Source organism: Phodopus roborovskii, unplaced genomic scaffold (assembly GCF_943737965.1).
Source record: "Phodopus roborovskii unplaced genomic scaffold, PHOROB, whole genome shotgun sequence".
In the NCBI taxonomy this organism is placed as follows: domain Eukaryota; kingdom Metazoa; phylum Chordata; class Mammalia; order Rodentia; family Cricetidae; genus Phodopus; species Phodopus roborovskii.
This window is the reverse complement of record NW_026125281.1, coordinates 41,604,469-41,622,040: the sequence shown is the minus strand read 5'-3', so window position 1 is coordinate 41,622,040 and position 17,572 is coordinate 41,604,469. Positions and strand designations below refer to the sequence as shown.

Below are 17,572 nucleotides of genomic sequence, written 5' to 3'. Positions count from 1 at the left end.
AAAGGTACACTTGACTTCATAGTGACTTTTGAGGTGAGCCTAGGCTTCTGGAAACTGTCTTTATGTTTTCTCATCATTGCAAGACAGAAGCTCAGGGGGCAGAGCTGTGTGCAGGGGTGGGGGGTGTTCAGGGGGCCGAGCTGTGTGCAGGGGTGAGGGGTGTTCAGGGACAGAGCTATGTGCAGGGGTGAGGGGTGTTCAGGGGCAGAGCTGTGTGCAGGGGTGAGGGGTGTTCAGGGGCAGAGCTGTGTGCAGGGGTGAGGGGGTGTTCAGGGGTAGAGCTGTGTGCAGGGGTGAGGGGTGTTCAGGGAGCAGAACTGTGTGCAGGGGTGAGGGGTGTTCAGGGGGTAGAGCTGTGTGCAGGGGTGAGGGGTGTTCAGGGGGCAGAGCTGTGTGCAGAGGTGAGGGGTGTTCAGGGGGCAGAGCTGTGTGCAGGGGTGAGGGGTGTTCAGGGACAGAGCTGTGTGCAGGGGTGAGGGATGTTCAGGGGTAGAGCTGTGTGCAGGGGTGAGGGGTGTTCAGGGGCAGAGCTGTGTGCAGGGGTGAGGGACAGAGCTGTGTGCAGGGGTGAGGGGTGTTCAGGGGCAGAGCTGTGTGCAGGGGTGAGGGGTGTTCAGGGGCAGAGCTGTGTGCAGGGGTGAGGGGTGTTCAGGGACAGAGCTGTGTGCAGGGGTGAGGGGTGTTCAGGGGACAGAGCTGTGGCAGGGGTGAGGGGTGTTCAGGGGGCAGAGCTGTGTGCAGGGGTGAGGGGTGTTCAGGGACAGAGCTGTGTGCAGGGGTGAGGGGTGTTCAGGGACAGAGCTATGTGCAGGGGTGAGGGGTGTTCAGGGGGCAGAGCTGTGTGCAGGGGTGGGGGGTGTTCAGGGACAGAGCTGTGTGCAGGGGTGGGGGGTGTTCAGGGGGCAGAGCTGTGTGCAGGGGTGAGGGGTGTTCAGGGGCAGAGCTGTGTGCAGGGGTGAGGGGCAGAGCTGTGTGCAGGGGTGAGGGGTGTTCAGGGACAGAGCTGTGTGCAGGGGTGAGGGACAGAGCTGTGTGCAGGGGTGAGGGGGTGTTCAGGGGGCAGAGCTGTGTGCAGGGGTGAGGGTGTTCAGGGGCAGAGCTGGTGCAGGGGTGAGGGGTGTTCAGGGAGCAGAGCTGTGTGCAGGGGTGAGGGGTGTTCAGGGACAGAGCTGTGTGCAGGGGTGAGGGGCAGAGCTGTGTGCAGGGGTGAGGGGTGTTCAGGGGCAGAGCTGTGTGCAGGGGTGAGGGGTGTTCAGGGGCAGAGCTGTGTGCAGGGGTGAGGGGTGTTCAGGGACAGAGCTATGTGCAGGGGTGAGGGGGTGTTCAGGGGTAGAGCTGTGGCAGGGGTGAGGGGGTGGGGGGGCGAGCTGTGTGCAGGGGTGAGGGGTGTTCAGGGGGCAGAGCTGTGTGCAGGGGTGAGGGGTGTTCAGGGAGCAGAGCTGTGTGCAGGGGTGAGGGGTGTTCAGGGGGTAGAGCTGTGTGCAGGGGTGAGGGGGTGTTCAGGGGTAGAGCTGTGTGCAGGGGTGAGGGGTGTTCGGGGGCAGAGCTGTGTGCAGGGGTGAGGGATGGAGGAAAGCAGGCGGAGGCAGGGTGCTAGCTTAGACTAGTTTTCATGTGTATGAAAATCCAGACAAAAAGGCAGACGGTGAGCCAAGACCACTGAGTCTGTCACTGCAGAGCCCTCTCTTCTGTGTGAGGACGGGCCCTTCTTGTCTTCATGAGTCGTGGCCTTTGCTCCTCACATGGCTGAAAGCTGTTGGAGCTCTGATTTATACCCTTGACTATTTTTAACCCACACCAGGATTTATAAGCTCCACTTTCATGGCTTCAGGGAAATAGACAATATATGGTTGATTTTTCTGGCCTCTGAAGCAATCTGATTCGTGAACCCCAGAATGAATGCCTTTTTACCCACAGATGTGGCAGTACATAATTCAAAGTTTTCAGGAACAAGTTTCGAAGGAGCCTTACCTTACTGGTAAACACTGTGCTTGATACTTACATAGTAACACTCTGGTTCTTTTCAGATCATGTAAATCTTTTCAGTTTTACATAGCAACAATTAATACCTTTTTGTAGAATAAAACATCTTTTAAATTTTCATACAGATAATCATACGTGCCTATGGGGTTTATTAAGCACTTTCTTTTTTAAACATTTAGGGACATGTTGGCAATGATCAGGAAGGGCCAGTTGTAATAGAAGTTGAAGTTATCGTTTTTCTCCATAGCTGGACCCTTCGGCCCATGCACTCTGCACATCGGGCTCAATTCTAGCACTGCTCTTAGGGCGTCCTGCTGGCTGTGAAACAATCATTACCAAAGGGTGACCTGACCTTGAAAATACAGTAAAGGTCAATTACAATGCACTCGCTCCATCACCACCAATCATTTTAGGAAGTAAAGGAGACCAATAATTCTGTGTGCCTTGAGAAATTAATTCTAGAGTTGGTAGGATAAAGCGGGGGTGGGGGGTGGGGGGTGAGGCTGGTGGTTAGGGCCCAAGTGGCAGAGGAGAACAGTAAAGCAAGTTCAGGGAGGACGAGGCACCCTGGTTACAGGGGGAATCACAAGAGAACATACAGAAATACAACCAGATCCCTAAAATCGTCCCAGCTCTTAGGTTCCCCAGGTCAGATGGCAGATGCTGTTCACGCTCTGCACAGCCTCTCACAAGTCTGGCGGGCAATTCTGATCTCATCCCTAGGCAGTCCTCCCCCCCCCCATGTGTGAGAGTACCCAATGCACCTCAGCTCTGACCAGATCTCCTCCTCACTCAAAACTCCCTTCCTGGTCGTCTAGAGGTATTCAGCCAGCCGGTTCTCATACACTCCAGTGGTATTTGCTCTGGGTCCTAAGAGTGTATGGTTCCAGGAGGGTCTGTTTCCTCGAGGGTGGCCAGGACACCATTTTAAAATGGCCTTTCTCGGGTGCTCTGGCTGAATGCCAAGAAGAGAGTGTCCCCAGCCCCTTCCCTTCCTCTGCCATTGTTCCTGCTCTTTGAAGTGTCCCAGTGAAAGTACAGTGCAGGTTTTCAAAGCTCTAAAGCCATGGCTGCAGTGACTCCCCTCAGGACCACCATCCCTCCAGGGTGCAGTCTGAACTGTCCCCTTTCTGCTCTACTAAGGTCCTTGTTTCGCTTTGTTATTGGAACCAGAGGTTCCCGGCCATCACCTACCTCCTCTGATAGCTGTTACCTAACTTTTTCCTGGTTTATTCCTGGGGATGCTGGCAGCACATCTTCTGTGTCCTGTTTCTTTGTACCACACTGCCCAACCCCAAAAGAATAGTCAGCAACTAGGAGCCTCCAAAAGAGGAGAAAGATCCTTCTTCCTCCCTGGCCATAGGAAAAGGGTACCAGAGGTGTGGTACTCATGCTGGTAGAAGGACATGAACTCTGGTGCAGCCTGAGCCAGACTGCAGTGACAGTCTGTGGAACACGGTGAAGACATGTCCTGAAAGGGGAAGATGTGGATCTGCCTGGGCAGGTTTGGAACAAAGAGGGTTAACAATGTTCTGAGCCGATAGGTACAGTAAAAAGTTTCTGAACAGGCAGAATTTAGTTAAAAATCAAACACATAATGAATGCCAGATGTGTCCGGCAGCCCTCACCCATGTCATGCTGTGTAATTTCACCACAGCCTTGGTTCCAAACACACAATACGCACATTACATCTCAGCATGTGATGCCAATGGACATAGCCTGATACCTTCACTCAGATTTGAGACTGTTGAATTTCTGTGTTATTATGGTACATACTGCACTTTACAATACTTTATGGAAAACAATGATTTCTAATACGTTCCTAGAGTCATCCCTCCGATGGAAGGAGCAAATCAATGTTTCTTTGGACTGTTCTGTGTTAGATAGTTCAAGCACCTCATTGGAGGGCAAATTTATTTTCATCATTAATAAGTGGTTAAAAAATGTGTATGCCAAACAAATTGAAAATTAAGATAAAATCTTTGTGATTTATCATCAGTAAATGTTTGATTTGTATAAGTATTTTATATGCCTATATACCTGGGTAGCTTAAATCTTTCTCAAAAGTAAAAGGGTCACACACGGGGGAAATTTTAAGAAAAAACGTTCAGTTTAGGTAGGAGGTAGCTCTATGACTTAGCAAGATCCAAAATTCAATTCCCAGGAAAAACACACAAAAAAGAGCAAAGGTCAAACAAGGTGGGTCAGATGTGCCAGGCACTTTTTTAAGCCAAGGGTAAAAAGAAGAATAAGGCCTGCCCCAGTGTTCCAGAACAGGCACAAAGCAAAAGCTGGGGAGAGGTTATCAGTAAGTTAATCTCAAATTTAATCTATTAGAGTTCTAGTAACAGGAAATGTGTACTTCATAAACTCTGAAATTCATTGATCTAATGTATTCTGCTCAACCCTCTGGCATCAGCTGGCAAATGTTTATTGAATCTTGATTATGATAGCTACCGGGTACATGAAGATAAATAGCGGCAATACATATCAGCTGGCTGGTGATAGCAAGTTCTACTGCTTTTCCATCCTTATCAAAGATGAGATTATGGACTGCTGACATCCATCTGCTACACTGCATAGTTCCTTTATACCCTAACCTGTCTCTGCCAACAAGTCTCTAGATTAGAGGAAGTTCCATTTTAAATTTTTGTTCAATTTCAATTCATCTTTTGCTTTAATATGCTGAATCGGTGTTCTATTGTTTTATTATCTACCAAGCGTAAGCTTTCTTCACCCACTATCTTATGAAAAGTTCTTGTGATAATTTACATAATAATAGATAGCACTATATAGAACATAACGCTGCATGGAATATGCACATTGTAATAAGACTCTTTAAAACAGCATTTTCTGTCTTTGCGGTTGCTGATATTGTGAGCCACGCTAGGTCAAGTCTCTTAGTTCGGCTACTCCTAGTTCTGAGAGCATTTCTCAGCGTCAGCTATGACAACCGACATTGTAACCACACATTATCAAATTCTGTGTTCCCTGAGGCACAATTATTTGAATTAGAATGACTGCTCTGCTTCAGGTTCGTTCTCACAATGTCTGTAGTAGCTTAAACCAGGATTGGCTCGATATGAAAATTGATTTTCTAACCCTGGGAAAGCTCCAAAGCCTCACTTTGGCTGTCTGCCCTCTTAACTCTGCCCTACTGAGATTCACAGTTGCCAACTGTGTCCTTCGGAGGATGAGCAGGCTTTCATTTTCGCCTAGTCATTTGTTCATTTGCAATTTCTTTTGGAAATCGTAGTTCTGGAAATATCAGAATAGAATACAAAAGAGAAATTTGTATGTAGTGATCTTTGGAAGTAGAGGATGTGTGTTTAATGAATACCCACTGCCTTACCATCTATGTTTTGAACTTAAGTGAACTCTCAATGCTAATACAATGAGAGAGAAGGGATATTCTTTTAAGGTTGAAGGATGAAAACCAGACATGACGGCACACCCCTGGAACTCAGCACACAGGAGATGAGAACCCAAGCATCAGATATTTAAAGTCATCCTTAATGAGTTTGAGACCAGCCTGGGATTCATGAGACTCAAAACTAATAATAATAGAGATAGTAGTATAGTATAATGTGTTACTCTCTGAAAACACAGCCACAGGCACTGGGGATTTCACAGTGTTCTCCCCCATATGGCTTACAGTATCGTTTTTGTCTCTGCCATCTAAGACCTCAACCAGTCCTTGACGTTGATTTCTTCTGCCCCACCCAATAGGATTTTCTGGAGAAGGCAGGTGCACTTGGCGGCAGGTATTCGGCCCAGCACCATCACCAGCTCCTTCCCCCAGCTCATGTCCAATGTGGATGCAGCTTATGAAGTCGCTGAGCGGGGCATTGCTTTCTTCTTCAAAGGTATCTGCAGATCCCTCAAAGGGAGACATGCCAGGGCCTCAGCACCAAACCTGTACCACTTGGAGGTCTTGGGGCAGGTTTCTCTTGCTCCTGCTCAGGTTGGGTACTAAACGTCACTCAACACTGTCATAGCCATGGAAGAATTGACAGTGGCTATAGCTGTCCCCAGGACCAGCCTTTGAGTTTAGTGGGCACCACGCTACACGGCCAGGGCTAGGAAGCCTGGCACACTCTAATGAGATCCTTTAACATCAATTGAAATCCTTATTACAATGTCACACTTTGAGCACTGGTGTAACACAAACTCCTGCCTTTTCGGGAGACAAAGCCACAGGAATCCAATGTCTGGCTTCAGCCATTCACTATTTAAATAACGCTGAGATATTTCCAACTGCCATAAGGTTTCATTTCTCACCAGCAAATTGGTTGGAATAGCACCCATCTTAAACATATGTCTTAGCAGTAGATAGCCAAGCAAAGCTACTCGGAACACACAGACTGTCAAGCCTCACTGATACTTAAGAGTGTCGTAAAGTGAAGAAGGTCATTAGATGCCACTCATCTCCTCCCCTGTGCATACGTGAAGGTGATGGGGAGCTATAGGTAAAAGATATATTGAAAGCATAAGATGTTAAGTGTAAGAAGACACAAATGTATCGATATTACTGCTTTCTCAAGGTATAAATGTTGCTTGCCTCCAGGGAAGTTTGAAGCCTGCTATTGTAATTGAGTAACTAGATATTTATACCCACAAGTCTCCTGCTATTGTAATTGAGTAACTAGATATTTATACCCACATGAACTAGCCCCGGTTTACATCCAGAATAGTGTCTGTGGGAGTCAGGTGACTTTGATGAGTGTTACAGAATCGCTGTAGACTCCTGCCTTTGTTTCCAGGTCCCCACTACTGGATCACAAGAGGATTCCAGATGCAAGGCCCACCCCGGACAATTTATGACTTCGGGTTCCCAAGGCATGTGCAGCGAATAGATGCTGCGGTCTACCTCAAGAAGCCTCAGAAGACACTTTTCTTTGTGGGAGAGGAATACTACAGGTGAGATTTTACGCCTTAATTTCTTCCCATATAATCATTGGGAAGGAAAAAAGAAAATCTTTTGCAACAACTAGGACAGGCTCCTTGACCTCAGAGTGGTCTTGAGGATGCAGAACTGTAGTCAACCATCTGGTTGTCTTTAGGACCAGCACCCTAGCATTTCTGTGAATTCATTAACTTGGCCCCAGTGGCCTGAAAGAGGGGAGGGAGATGGTGTCTCCAGGTTCATCAGCACCATATAGAAATGCCTGAGTGGGAACAGATTCCAGCATCACATGAGATCATAGGAACCTTCATGATTTGAGGCAAGAATGCAGGTGGTCACAATGCAGGTGGTCACAACAGAGGTGGTTACAATGCAGGTGGTCACAACAGAGGTGGTTACAATGCAGGTGGCCGCAAGGCGGGTGGTCACAATGCAGGTGGGTACAATGCAGGTGGCTTCAATGCAGGTGGCTGCAATACAGATGGCTGCAATGCAGGTGGCTGCAATGCATGTGGTCACAATGCAGGTGGTCACAACAGAGGTGGTTACAATGCAGATGGTCGCAATGCAGGGGTCACAATGCAGGTGGTCACAACAGAGGTGGTCACAATGCAGATGGTCGCAATGCAGGGGTCACAATGCAGGTGGTTACAACAGAGGTGGTTACAATGCAGGTGGCCACAAGGCGGGTGGTCACAATGCAGGTGGCTGCAATGCATGTGGTCACAATGCAGGTGGTCACAACAGAGGTGGTTACAATGCAGATGGTCGCAATGCAGGGGTCACAATGCAGGTGGTCACAACAGAGGTGGTCACAATGCAGGTGGCCGCAATGCAGGTGGCCACCATGCAGGTGGTCACAATGCAGCACTCTTTGGAAGAGTTCTTCTTAAAGAAAGGGCCTTCAGAGAAGTCCTGTACCCGAATTAGAACCTAAAGGCACGTGAGGAATCATGTGTAATCCCACGGCTGTCCTGCAAGGCTCTAAGGCAAGTGGCTCTCAGAGGCCTGACTGAGCATCCAGTCACTGCATGTGGGGCCACACCACAGCTACCCACTCAGTCCTGCCTTTAACTGATTGGTACTGAGAACTGACTGAGACTCTCCACCAAGCAGCCTCCAAGACCACCCCACCCCTGCTCCCACTCTCCTTTTTCTGCTCATTTCCATAAACATCATACAAGAAGCAAAAGCAGGCTCTAAGCGGGTGTCTGTGACAGACACTGTTCCACGGTGAGGCTCTGAAGGAAATCAGGGGAGCAGAGGCCAGCTTTGTAGAGAGAGCTTTCATTTCAGTTTATGCCATCTGTCATCCAATCTATCTATCGTCTATCTATTATCTACCATCCAATCTATCTATCTTCTATTATCTATCATCCAATCTATCTATCGTCTATCTATTATCTATCATCCAATCTATCGTCTATCTATTATCTACCATCCAATCTATCTGTCGTCTATCTATTATCTATCATCCAATCTATCGTCTATTATCTATCATCCAATCTATCGTCTATTATCTATCATCCAATCTATCTATCGTCTGTCTATCTCTCATTTAGCTTGCTTTGGTCTCTCGAGACAGGGTTTCTCTGTGCAGCCCTGGCTGACCTGAAACTCATTCTGTAGCCCAGGCTAGCCTCCAACTCAGTGATCCTCCTGCCTCCACCTCCCAAGTGCTGGGATTAAAGGTGTGTGCCTCTACACCTGGAATTGTTTTTATGTTTTCTCTCTTAAATAATCATTTTCAAAAGAAACTGACACAAACAAACAAACAAAAAACCCATACTTTCTTCTATTTCCTCACATGACTGACCCCTCCCTTTTCAATCTGAACAAAGGAAAGTAACACAATTAGAGCACACACGTTTCCTGAGGGTTTTATCATTATTGTTTTATGACCCCGCTGACTCCTCTCAGCACGGGAGCCTTGGGAGCTCTGCTCAAAGCACTGAGAGAGCAGTGGCTGCATATACCACCACAGCACCAGCTCCTTTTCTCGAAAAACTTCCTATCTGAAACAGACTCCTGAAATTCACCAAAGGGCATGTCAGTTTCTTCAGGCTTCCTCTAAGACCGGCTGACAAGGCCAGTGGGCAAGTAACCCGATCGCCGCGGTGGATTTTGCGTGAACCGGGTGGACAGGTGTCTGTATGAGCAGGGGGAAGGGGGTGGGGGGTGCACTTGAGGGCGGTTGCATCTGTTTCTCAGTGGTCGGGACCTGCAATATCACAGCCTCTTTTCACGTTAGTCTGTGGCCCACCGCAATACTGTGAATGGAGGTTTGCTGAGGGCAGAAGTCTCAAATTCTCTCTGAGTTGGGGATTAGGGAAGGAGCGCTTCTCTGGTCATGATCGCTAATGTCCTCAGTCAGAGCTGGATCTCCGTGGCTATCGATGAAGGGAGAGTCATTATTTGTCTGCCTGTTTGCTATTTGTATTTATTGGGAAATGCACATGCATGGCACCATGTAGAGGTCAGAGGACAGCACATTCGTTTCTCTCCTTCCACCACGGGAGTCCTAAAGGATTTAACTCCAGTGTCAGGCAGGGCAGCAGGTGCTTCTACCGGCTAAACTATCTGCCAGCCCAGGGAAGAGTCTTCAGTAATCCGCTGTAGGAGAATCCCTCACCAAGTTGATCTGGGACAGCAATTTAAATGTTAATGAGCTCATTTTGTCTCTTAGGGAAGGAAGCGGTCTCCCAGGGTGTTAGGTGGCCTTGATGAGTTCAGACACCCAGCACAGGGTCTAGAACTTGCAAAGTGAAAATCCTCCACGATAATAAACCCATCACAACTGATAAGCAGTTACTTTTAAATCACCCAATATGTACTCATAAATCATCCTACAGCTCTAGAGATAAATGATTAACAGAAGTTCAAATGCAAGAGCACGCTCCTGGGAGACGGCAGGGTGTTCAGGGAGCCAGATCAAAGAGCAAACAGGTGGTCTGACAAAGGTATTTGGAAAGAGTCCCCAGCGGAATCGAAGACCGCACCCCAGCCCTCTGTGAGAGCCGCGTGGGTGTTTCCCGGGCAGGAGTGGGTGGGGGCCAGTGGCTTCCAGGCAGAGCGAGCTGTTGAGGTAAAAGCACCCAGGCAAGACTAGGGAAAACCACAGGTGAGTCATTCCGCGAGTAATGAGAGACAAGTCCAAGACAAGCAGAGAAGAACAGATCGGGAGGACCCACAGCTTTCTACAAAGACCCGGGTCAATGCTATAGAAAAGGGGGCATTGTTAAATATCTTGAATAAGACGCTAACTGAACATGCTTTGTGACATAAAAATGCCAATCTGTCAACAATGTGAATGCCTGGAAGTCAAGGGAGTGAGACCGCAAACCACAGTCTATTCAAAGTGTGGAAAGACGTAGGTCCCCAGCAAATGTGCTCACGTCACACAGAGAGATAGGGCATGATGGTCATGCTTTATTTAGTCCCAGCTCTGGGAGGCACAGGCAGAAATATTTCTGTGAGTTCAAGGCCAGCCTGGTTTACATAGCAGGTTCCAGGCCAGCCAGAGCTACATAGCGAGTGTCTCTTTAAAAGAGATGTCAGACGGGAGATAAAGAGAAACAGAACACTGTCAAGGAAACAAAGTCTGAGAAAATCTGTGGCTTGCTGCCTTGCCTTACAAGAAATAATGACATCATTTATGCTAGAGTCAAGTGATCCTAAATATTACACACATGCACACAGCACACAGCACCAGAAAATGTAATTATGTAATGACAGAATAATATGGATGTGCCTCCTCTCCTGTCTTCTCAGCTGACTTGAAAATCAATTTCATTAACATATATACACATGCATATACCCGTATCTTGGGCTATGCCATAGGTACACACATATAATTGCCGCTGCTGGTGTGGGAGAAAAACTGTGTTGAGCTATGGAAGAGACACCAAATGGTAACTCACAGATAGTGTAATTAAACTAGAAGGGCTGGTGACACAAGAAAATGCAGGTAAGTACTTGCATTTTGTCCCTCGGCACTGTGACAAAACACACAATTATATAAAAATATAGTTATAAAAATTATTTACAGCTTGTAATATATGTTACAAAATCACAAAAAGTAAATATCTGTCTTGCTGGAATTAAGATAGGTATTACATATCTGAAGCTCTGTCTGAGGTCTTATTTTGAGTGCATCTGTATACGTGTGTGTACTCAGATGTGTTCGTGCATGTTGGGCGTTGTCAAACTATCTACCTTTTTCTCTTCTTACGTCTTCCTGGCCAGGGACTTGCTAAGTTGGTCAGGTGCTGGCCAGTGAGCCCCAGGGACCTTCTACTCAGGGACTCTGTCCTCTGGAGTTCAGAGTGTGAACACTCCACTCAGGGGCTCCATCCTCTGGAGTTCAGAGTGTGAACACTCCACTCAGGGGCTCCGTCCTCTGGAGTTCAGAGTGTGAATACTCTACTCAGGGGTTCTGTCCTCTCTGGAGTTCAGAGTATGAACACTCTACTCAGGGGCTCTGTCCTCTGGAGTTCAGAGTGTGAACACTCCACTCAGGGGTTCTGTCCTCTCTGGAGTTCAGAGTATGAACACTCTACTCAGGGGCTCTGTCCTCTGGAGTTCAGAGTGTGAACAGTCCACTCAGGGGCTCTGTCCTCTGGAGTTCAGAGTGTGAACACTCCACTCAGGGGCTCCGTCCTCTGGAGTTCAGAGTGTGAACACTCCACTCAGGGGCTCCTTCCTCTGGAGTTCAGAGTGTGAACACTTTATTTGGGGGCTCCGTCCTCTGGAGTTCAGAGTGTGAACACTTTATTTGGGGGCTCCGTCCTCTGGAGTTCAGAGTGTGAACAGTCCATTAGGGGCTCTGTCCTCTGGAGTTCAGAGTGTGAACAGTCCATTAGGGGCTCTGTCCTCTGCTTCTCCACCTCTCTACCTGATCCAGAAATGTTATAATCCATGCTCTCTTTTCATGCTGTCAACCAATGCTCCTATTACAGAGGCCGTGTTATGATTACAAACACATCCAACTCATGAGTGAGTCATTAACACTATGATTTGTTCCTACTTTGGGGGTAAATGGTTTTTGTTGTTCTGTCCTTACAATTGTTCTATTAACACATGCAATGGCATTGTGTGTTATCATTAATCTCAATCTTTTTGTTGCTTTATTTCCTGATAAATGGCATATGGGCATAGTTTTTGATTTTTGTTTATAGAAGGTGGTGTTTTTTAAGACCATATCTCCCTGTGATGATAACATTAGCCTCAGACACTCAGCAATCCTCCTGCCTCAGCCTCCTAAGTGCTAGGATTACAAGCATGTGCCACCATGCCCAGCTAGTATTTTATTTAAGTAAGAAAACATTTAGTTGAAAGTGACTATAGCAAAGCCTGTCCATACTTTTGAATTACTAATAATTTTGAATCTACTGTTCTGCTTGGTGGTTTCTCACCACTTATAGTTTGCTCTCTTTTCTACGCTTGCATATTAAGAGGTCACTAACCATGTCGGGTGGTGGCTGTCACTGAAGATCTCTGTATAGTGTATACATTTGGACATACGGTCAGCACCTGTGTTTGGCCATGTTTCTTTAACCTTATAATTGGCAGTTTTTGTGGTGATCAACTGTTCCTAAAAACGTTCCTTGGTACCTGAATGCACACACATGCACACACACATACACACATGCACACACACATACACACATGCTCAACTAAAATAACTCATGCCAGTAATAGAAAGCATGCCAGTAATAGAAACAGAATAGAATAGAGAGAAACTTCCTGAACTGGAAAGAGAATCACAGCTGGCATGTGACTCAGCAGTGAAAACTGATGGTTGTCCCCTCTAAGATCAGGGACAAAACAGAATCGCCAGCCTCCCATTCCTGTTAAGTGTTTACGGGAAGTGCCAAGCAGGACAATTAAGCAAGAACAAGTAAAACAAGTAAATGAAAGTCTTCCAGAGGAGAAAGTCAAACTGTTTCTTTTTGTGCATGACATAACTTTTAAAAGAAAAACATGATTAAGGCTCAAAACTATTAAAACTAACAAATGCATTCAACAAGTTTGCAAGGATGAAAGGGAAATAAAATAAACTACATAATATAACATCAAAGAGACTAAAATATTTTTTAAAAAATAAACTAAGAAGAAATTGAAAAAGCATGCTGTCTAAACACTGAACTAGTTCTGGAAGAGGTTGTACATGAGCTCTAAGTGGAAGTGTTGCCAATCCGTGGGCTGCAGACCCTCACAGTTGGAAGACATCGGTACTGCCCAAAAATTGACCTGCAGCTTAAGCACAATATCAGAGCATCACTTTCTGCTTTGTAGAAAGTGACAGGCTGAACTTCAACTTCACCTGGAAATGAATAGACCCTCAAATAACTAAAGCATTGAGGGGACCAGGGATGAGGAGAATTTATTTAACCACTCCATTCTTCCTGATTTCAAAACTCACTACAAGGAGCAACAAACAGAGAAGTGTGACCATCGTAAGGACAGAAGTATAGATCAATGGAATAAAGTTTGGAGCCTAGAATTTGACCCATATGACCATGGCACCTTAGCTCACGCTCTGCTTAGGACACTGAGTGCAGTGGCAATACTTCTCTTGGTACAAGCGATGGGCCACACACAAAAGCCCGGGACTGGACTCTTCACAGCATGGATAAAATTACGTAAACATGATTAAATACCTTACATGTAAATGCTAAAATGAGAAAAAACTTTCAGAGAAAAATATAAACCTCATTACTTTGGATTTGACACTGGGTGCTTACATATAGACACACACACACACACACAGGGAAATCAGACACACTGGACCTCATTAAATTAAGAAGTTTTCTGCTCAGAGGACACCACAAGAAAGTATGATACAGCATTTTACTTATGCTTGGGGGAGGACTAGAGGACATCTTGCAGCTAGGAAGTGGTCCGTTGGAAGCTGTATCGCGTATGCTTGGAATCCAAATGCAATGGCCTTTTGTCTGCCAGATATTCCCATTCTTCAGGTTGCTTCAGCAGTCCCTTGTTGAGTCAGAAGGGCCCTGAGTCTTGTGCTGCACCTAAGTTTTGCTTCTGCAATCCTATTGGCGGTGCCCTCAGCACAGAGGTTCTTACCCCTTGCCTGGCCCTGTCCTCAGGAGCAAGGCCACCACCTCCCATCCCCCACCCACCTCATTTGTCCCTTGCGTAGGGCAAGATGGGATCTATGCAGTTCTAAAGACTGAAGCTAAGCAAGGGACAAAAGAAAAAGGAAGGATGAAAGAGAAATTAAGAATCCAATTCACTGATGACTTAAGATCCCAGATCAAATTACAGTCTGCTAGACCTCATACTAAGAAGGCAGAGTCAATAGTTCTTGGGATCAAAATAAACCGCAATGTCTGTGGTTGGAGCTTGTCTTAGCTCCCACCTGAGGCAAGGGAAGGTGGCATAAGGGACTGGGTTTGCGCATGTGTGAGTTGTAGCATCCTCATGCTGGCTCTTTCCCAAACGAAGGCTTACAGCTCTGAGCACATTCTCATATTCCTTTGATTACACCTTGGTTGGATACGAGTCAAAAAGCCAACCCTTACAGGTATGATGCTTTCTGCTCTATTGTTGGAATTCCCAAATATCATCCACAAAGGACAAGACCATCACCAAGTCTTTGCAACAAAGTAGGAACAGCTCCATGCCATAAAGGGGGAGCGTGTCTGCACTGGGAAGATCGTTGGCAAGAACCGTCTTATAGTCCCAGCTTATACCTTTCTGCCTTTGTTAGTGATAGTTAGCTTCCCTCTTGGTGAAATGGAAATAAGCAATAACTGGGTAACTTAATGATAACGTCCTTACAAAACAAAAAGCACCCTGGTCCTATGTCTACATCAGAGGTCTCAGTGGAATATCAATACATCCTTGTTGATCTGCTGATATGTTGGGGGCCTTAGCATCGCCCCGGCCCATAGCATGGCTCATTCCCATCAGCCTGAACACTTCTTTGTGGAGGCTTTGTTTCTCCTCAGATCTCGGCAGGTATCCCCCTGTCCCATGGAAGCAGAGGCACATTCCAGGGAATGGTAGGCGTAATCTGTCATAGGAAACTTCCCAGTAACCCAGGGGACGGGTTACCTGACCTGCTGGTGGGGTGCACACATGGGCATGCCCGGCTTGGGCTCTGGGCTCCTATAGAAGGGACTTTCTCACACTGTAAGTGGAGTCTCACTGAGGAGCAAGCTTCCCCCCCCCCCCCCGTGCTGGCCCATACGTGCTGCTGACTCACAAAGAGACACACTGACTGACTTCAAAGCAAGAATCCCAAGGTGGTTGGCACTGGCCTTCTTTCAGTGGAGATACAATGAATGACAGTGGCTGCATATCTCCCACAATCCATCAGTAGCCAGTGGTTCTGCAAGGTAGGGTGACGTAGAAACACAGGAAGGGATCCATGAAGATGCAGGGCTCCAGTACCTAAAACGCAAAATGTGCATGTTTGAAACTGTCAAAGAACAAATTCAACAGAAGCCATTTTTCTTTCAGACTTGAGGGCTCAGTTACTACAGATTTTCTTGGTTCTAATGTGCTGGCCACTCACACATTCATTCAAGAGAGACAGAGACAGAAAGATCTCAAAGATGTCGAAGATCAGTGCTGGCTAATAATATTCCTGACCACCTTATTGTCACCTGCAATCAACGTAACTTGTTTATTGAATATTTCCTCCAGCTATGATGAAAGAAAAAAGAAAATGGAGAAAGACTATCCGAAAAACACTGAAGAAGAATTTTCAGGAGTGAGTGGCCATGTAGACGCTGCTGTGGAATTAAATGGTGAGTGTCCCCACAGGAAGCCATCCCTAGGAAACTACAAGAGATCTGTGCTCTGCTTTAGCTTGATAGAAAAATGGGTTTCAGTGGAGTCGCTGGCTCTTATTTTGGTTTCAAACATTTAGTCAGGCTACATATTAGAAAGAGGAATTACAAAAAAAATCCTTTTTTAAAAAATAAATAAAAAAATAAAATGGTGGTTCTTCCTTTACTAGTAGATATGTTTAAATGTATAACATCAAGTTGGGAGTATATCTAACCCTGACCCTGACCTGGCTATTATGCATAGCCCTGGGTTCAATTCCCAGCACAACATAAGCAAAGCTTGTGGCTTATAATTCCAGTACTTGGGAAAGGGAAGTTCAAAGTCATCCTCAGCTATGTAGCAAGTAAGAGGACAGCCTAGAATGTGTAAGTCCATTTCTCAAGTGAACATACAAGAAGTGTAGCTCTGGCCTATAACCCCAGCATTCAGGAGGTTGAGCCAGGCAGATGAGGAGTTTGAAGTCAGCCTGGGCTAAATAGTGAGACTCTCGAAAACTCTCGAGAGTCTCAGGCTTCCCAGTATCTTTTCCCTTTCTATCACCCAACTCCTGAAATCTAACACACTGCTAGGGAAGTTAGAAGACGTGAGTATTATATACCAGTCAGATCAATTGAGTCGCTTCCTTCGGATCATGTTCTTATTGCGTATGTAGCACAGAGGCAGACAGTGCTCAGAAATGCAAAGGAGATTCCATGTGTGACCTTCATTTTCATGGAATATTGAGCATCCTTGGGAAATGCCTACCCAGCATAGATGAAACTACTAGAGAGAAGTCTGTGCTTTAGTGTTGAGTGGTAGCAATAGGCTTCACAATGACTTCGAGGAAGTAATCTGAGACAGTCAAGCCTAACATGGCGGTTGCCTATATCATGAGACATTAGCTGGATCTGAAGGCCAGTTAGACATTTTACAGGCTACAAAAAAAGGTGGAAGAACTAAGCAAAATCATAAAGCCTTGTCATAGGACCCAGAGTGAAGACCCAACTTTGCTGGGACAAAGGACAGGATGAGGAACGACTTGAGAAGTTAGAGGTGTCGGGTTGTTGGAGCTGTGCAGAAGACAAGCTCTCTGCCATCTGCCATCTGCCGGATCCTAGTCCCTCCCTGGTACCGCCTCAGAAAGCTGCAGTTAGGACCCCACCCCCCTTAGAGAGCCACAAGTCACCTCCGGTAACCACAACTTCAACTTTATCTCTTCTAGGCTACATTTACTTCTTTTCAGGACCCAAAACGTTCAAGTATGACACAGAGAAGGAAGACGTGGTTAGTGTGGTAAAATCCAGCTCCTGGGTTGGTTGCTAAGTTCGCTGGGTTGGTATCTCCACAGAGACGAAGGCCAACGGTGAGCAACTGATACCTGGATATTATAGACTAAGCACAGAGCCCGAACACTCTTGCCTGGCCTGCAGCCCTAAGGGTGATTTAAAGGCCACTAAAAAAAGATAACAATCCCACTGTTTTTCCTAACTGTTCATTCATAATTTTAATCCAAGCGAGAAATTAAGTCACCTTTACTCAGAATCATGTAATATACCTTATGGTTAAACATTTTTTTTTTTAACCTACTACACTAAAGCAAATTGAGCAGGTTGGTTTCTATTTATAGAAAAAAGACTGCATACATGCACACACAATTCTTTCATTAAGAAAGGTTATTACCTTACAAATCATAATTATCTTTTAAAAACAATAGCCATCATTTACCATGATGAGTATAAATGTACCTATTTGTCATGAACAAAATACAATACCAGGTCTGTTTCTTGGCTTTGGGTTGTTCTCTGTGTCCCTCAATGGTCTCTGAAGTGTGTTGGTAGACAAACACTCAAATTAATTTTCATGCTCACCAACAGCTGGACA

At 46.1% G+C, this 17,572-nt stretch overlaps 1 protein-coding gene across 1 annotated transcript in view; it reads left to right on the top strand.

Moving 5' to 3' along the window:
- The window catches only part of Mmp20 (matrix metallopeptidase 20), a 34,500-nt gene extending 17,486 nt beyond the window's left edge, over window positions 1-17,014 (top strand). Inside the window, exons 7-10 of the mRNA XM_051199220.1 lie at window positions 5,713-5,849; window positions 6,747-6,903; window positions 15,566-15,669; window positions 16,914-17,014. Of these exons, the coding sequence (XP_051055177.1) occupies window positions 5,713-5,849; window positions 6,747-6,903; window positions 15,566-15,669; window positions 16,914-17,014 (499 nt within the window). The remainder of the gene's footprint in view (window positions 1-5,712; window positions 5,850-6,746; window positions 6,904-15,565; window positions 15,670-16,913) is intronic.
- Window positions 17,015-17,572: the final 558 nt, after the last annotated feature.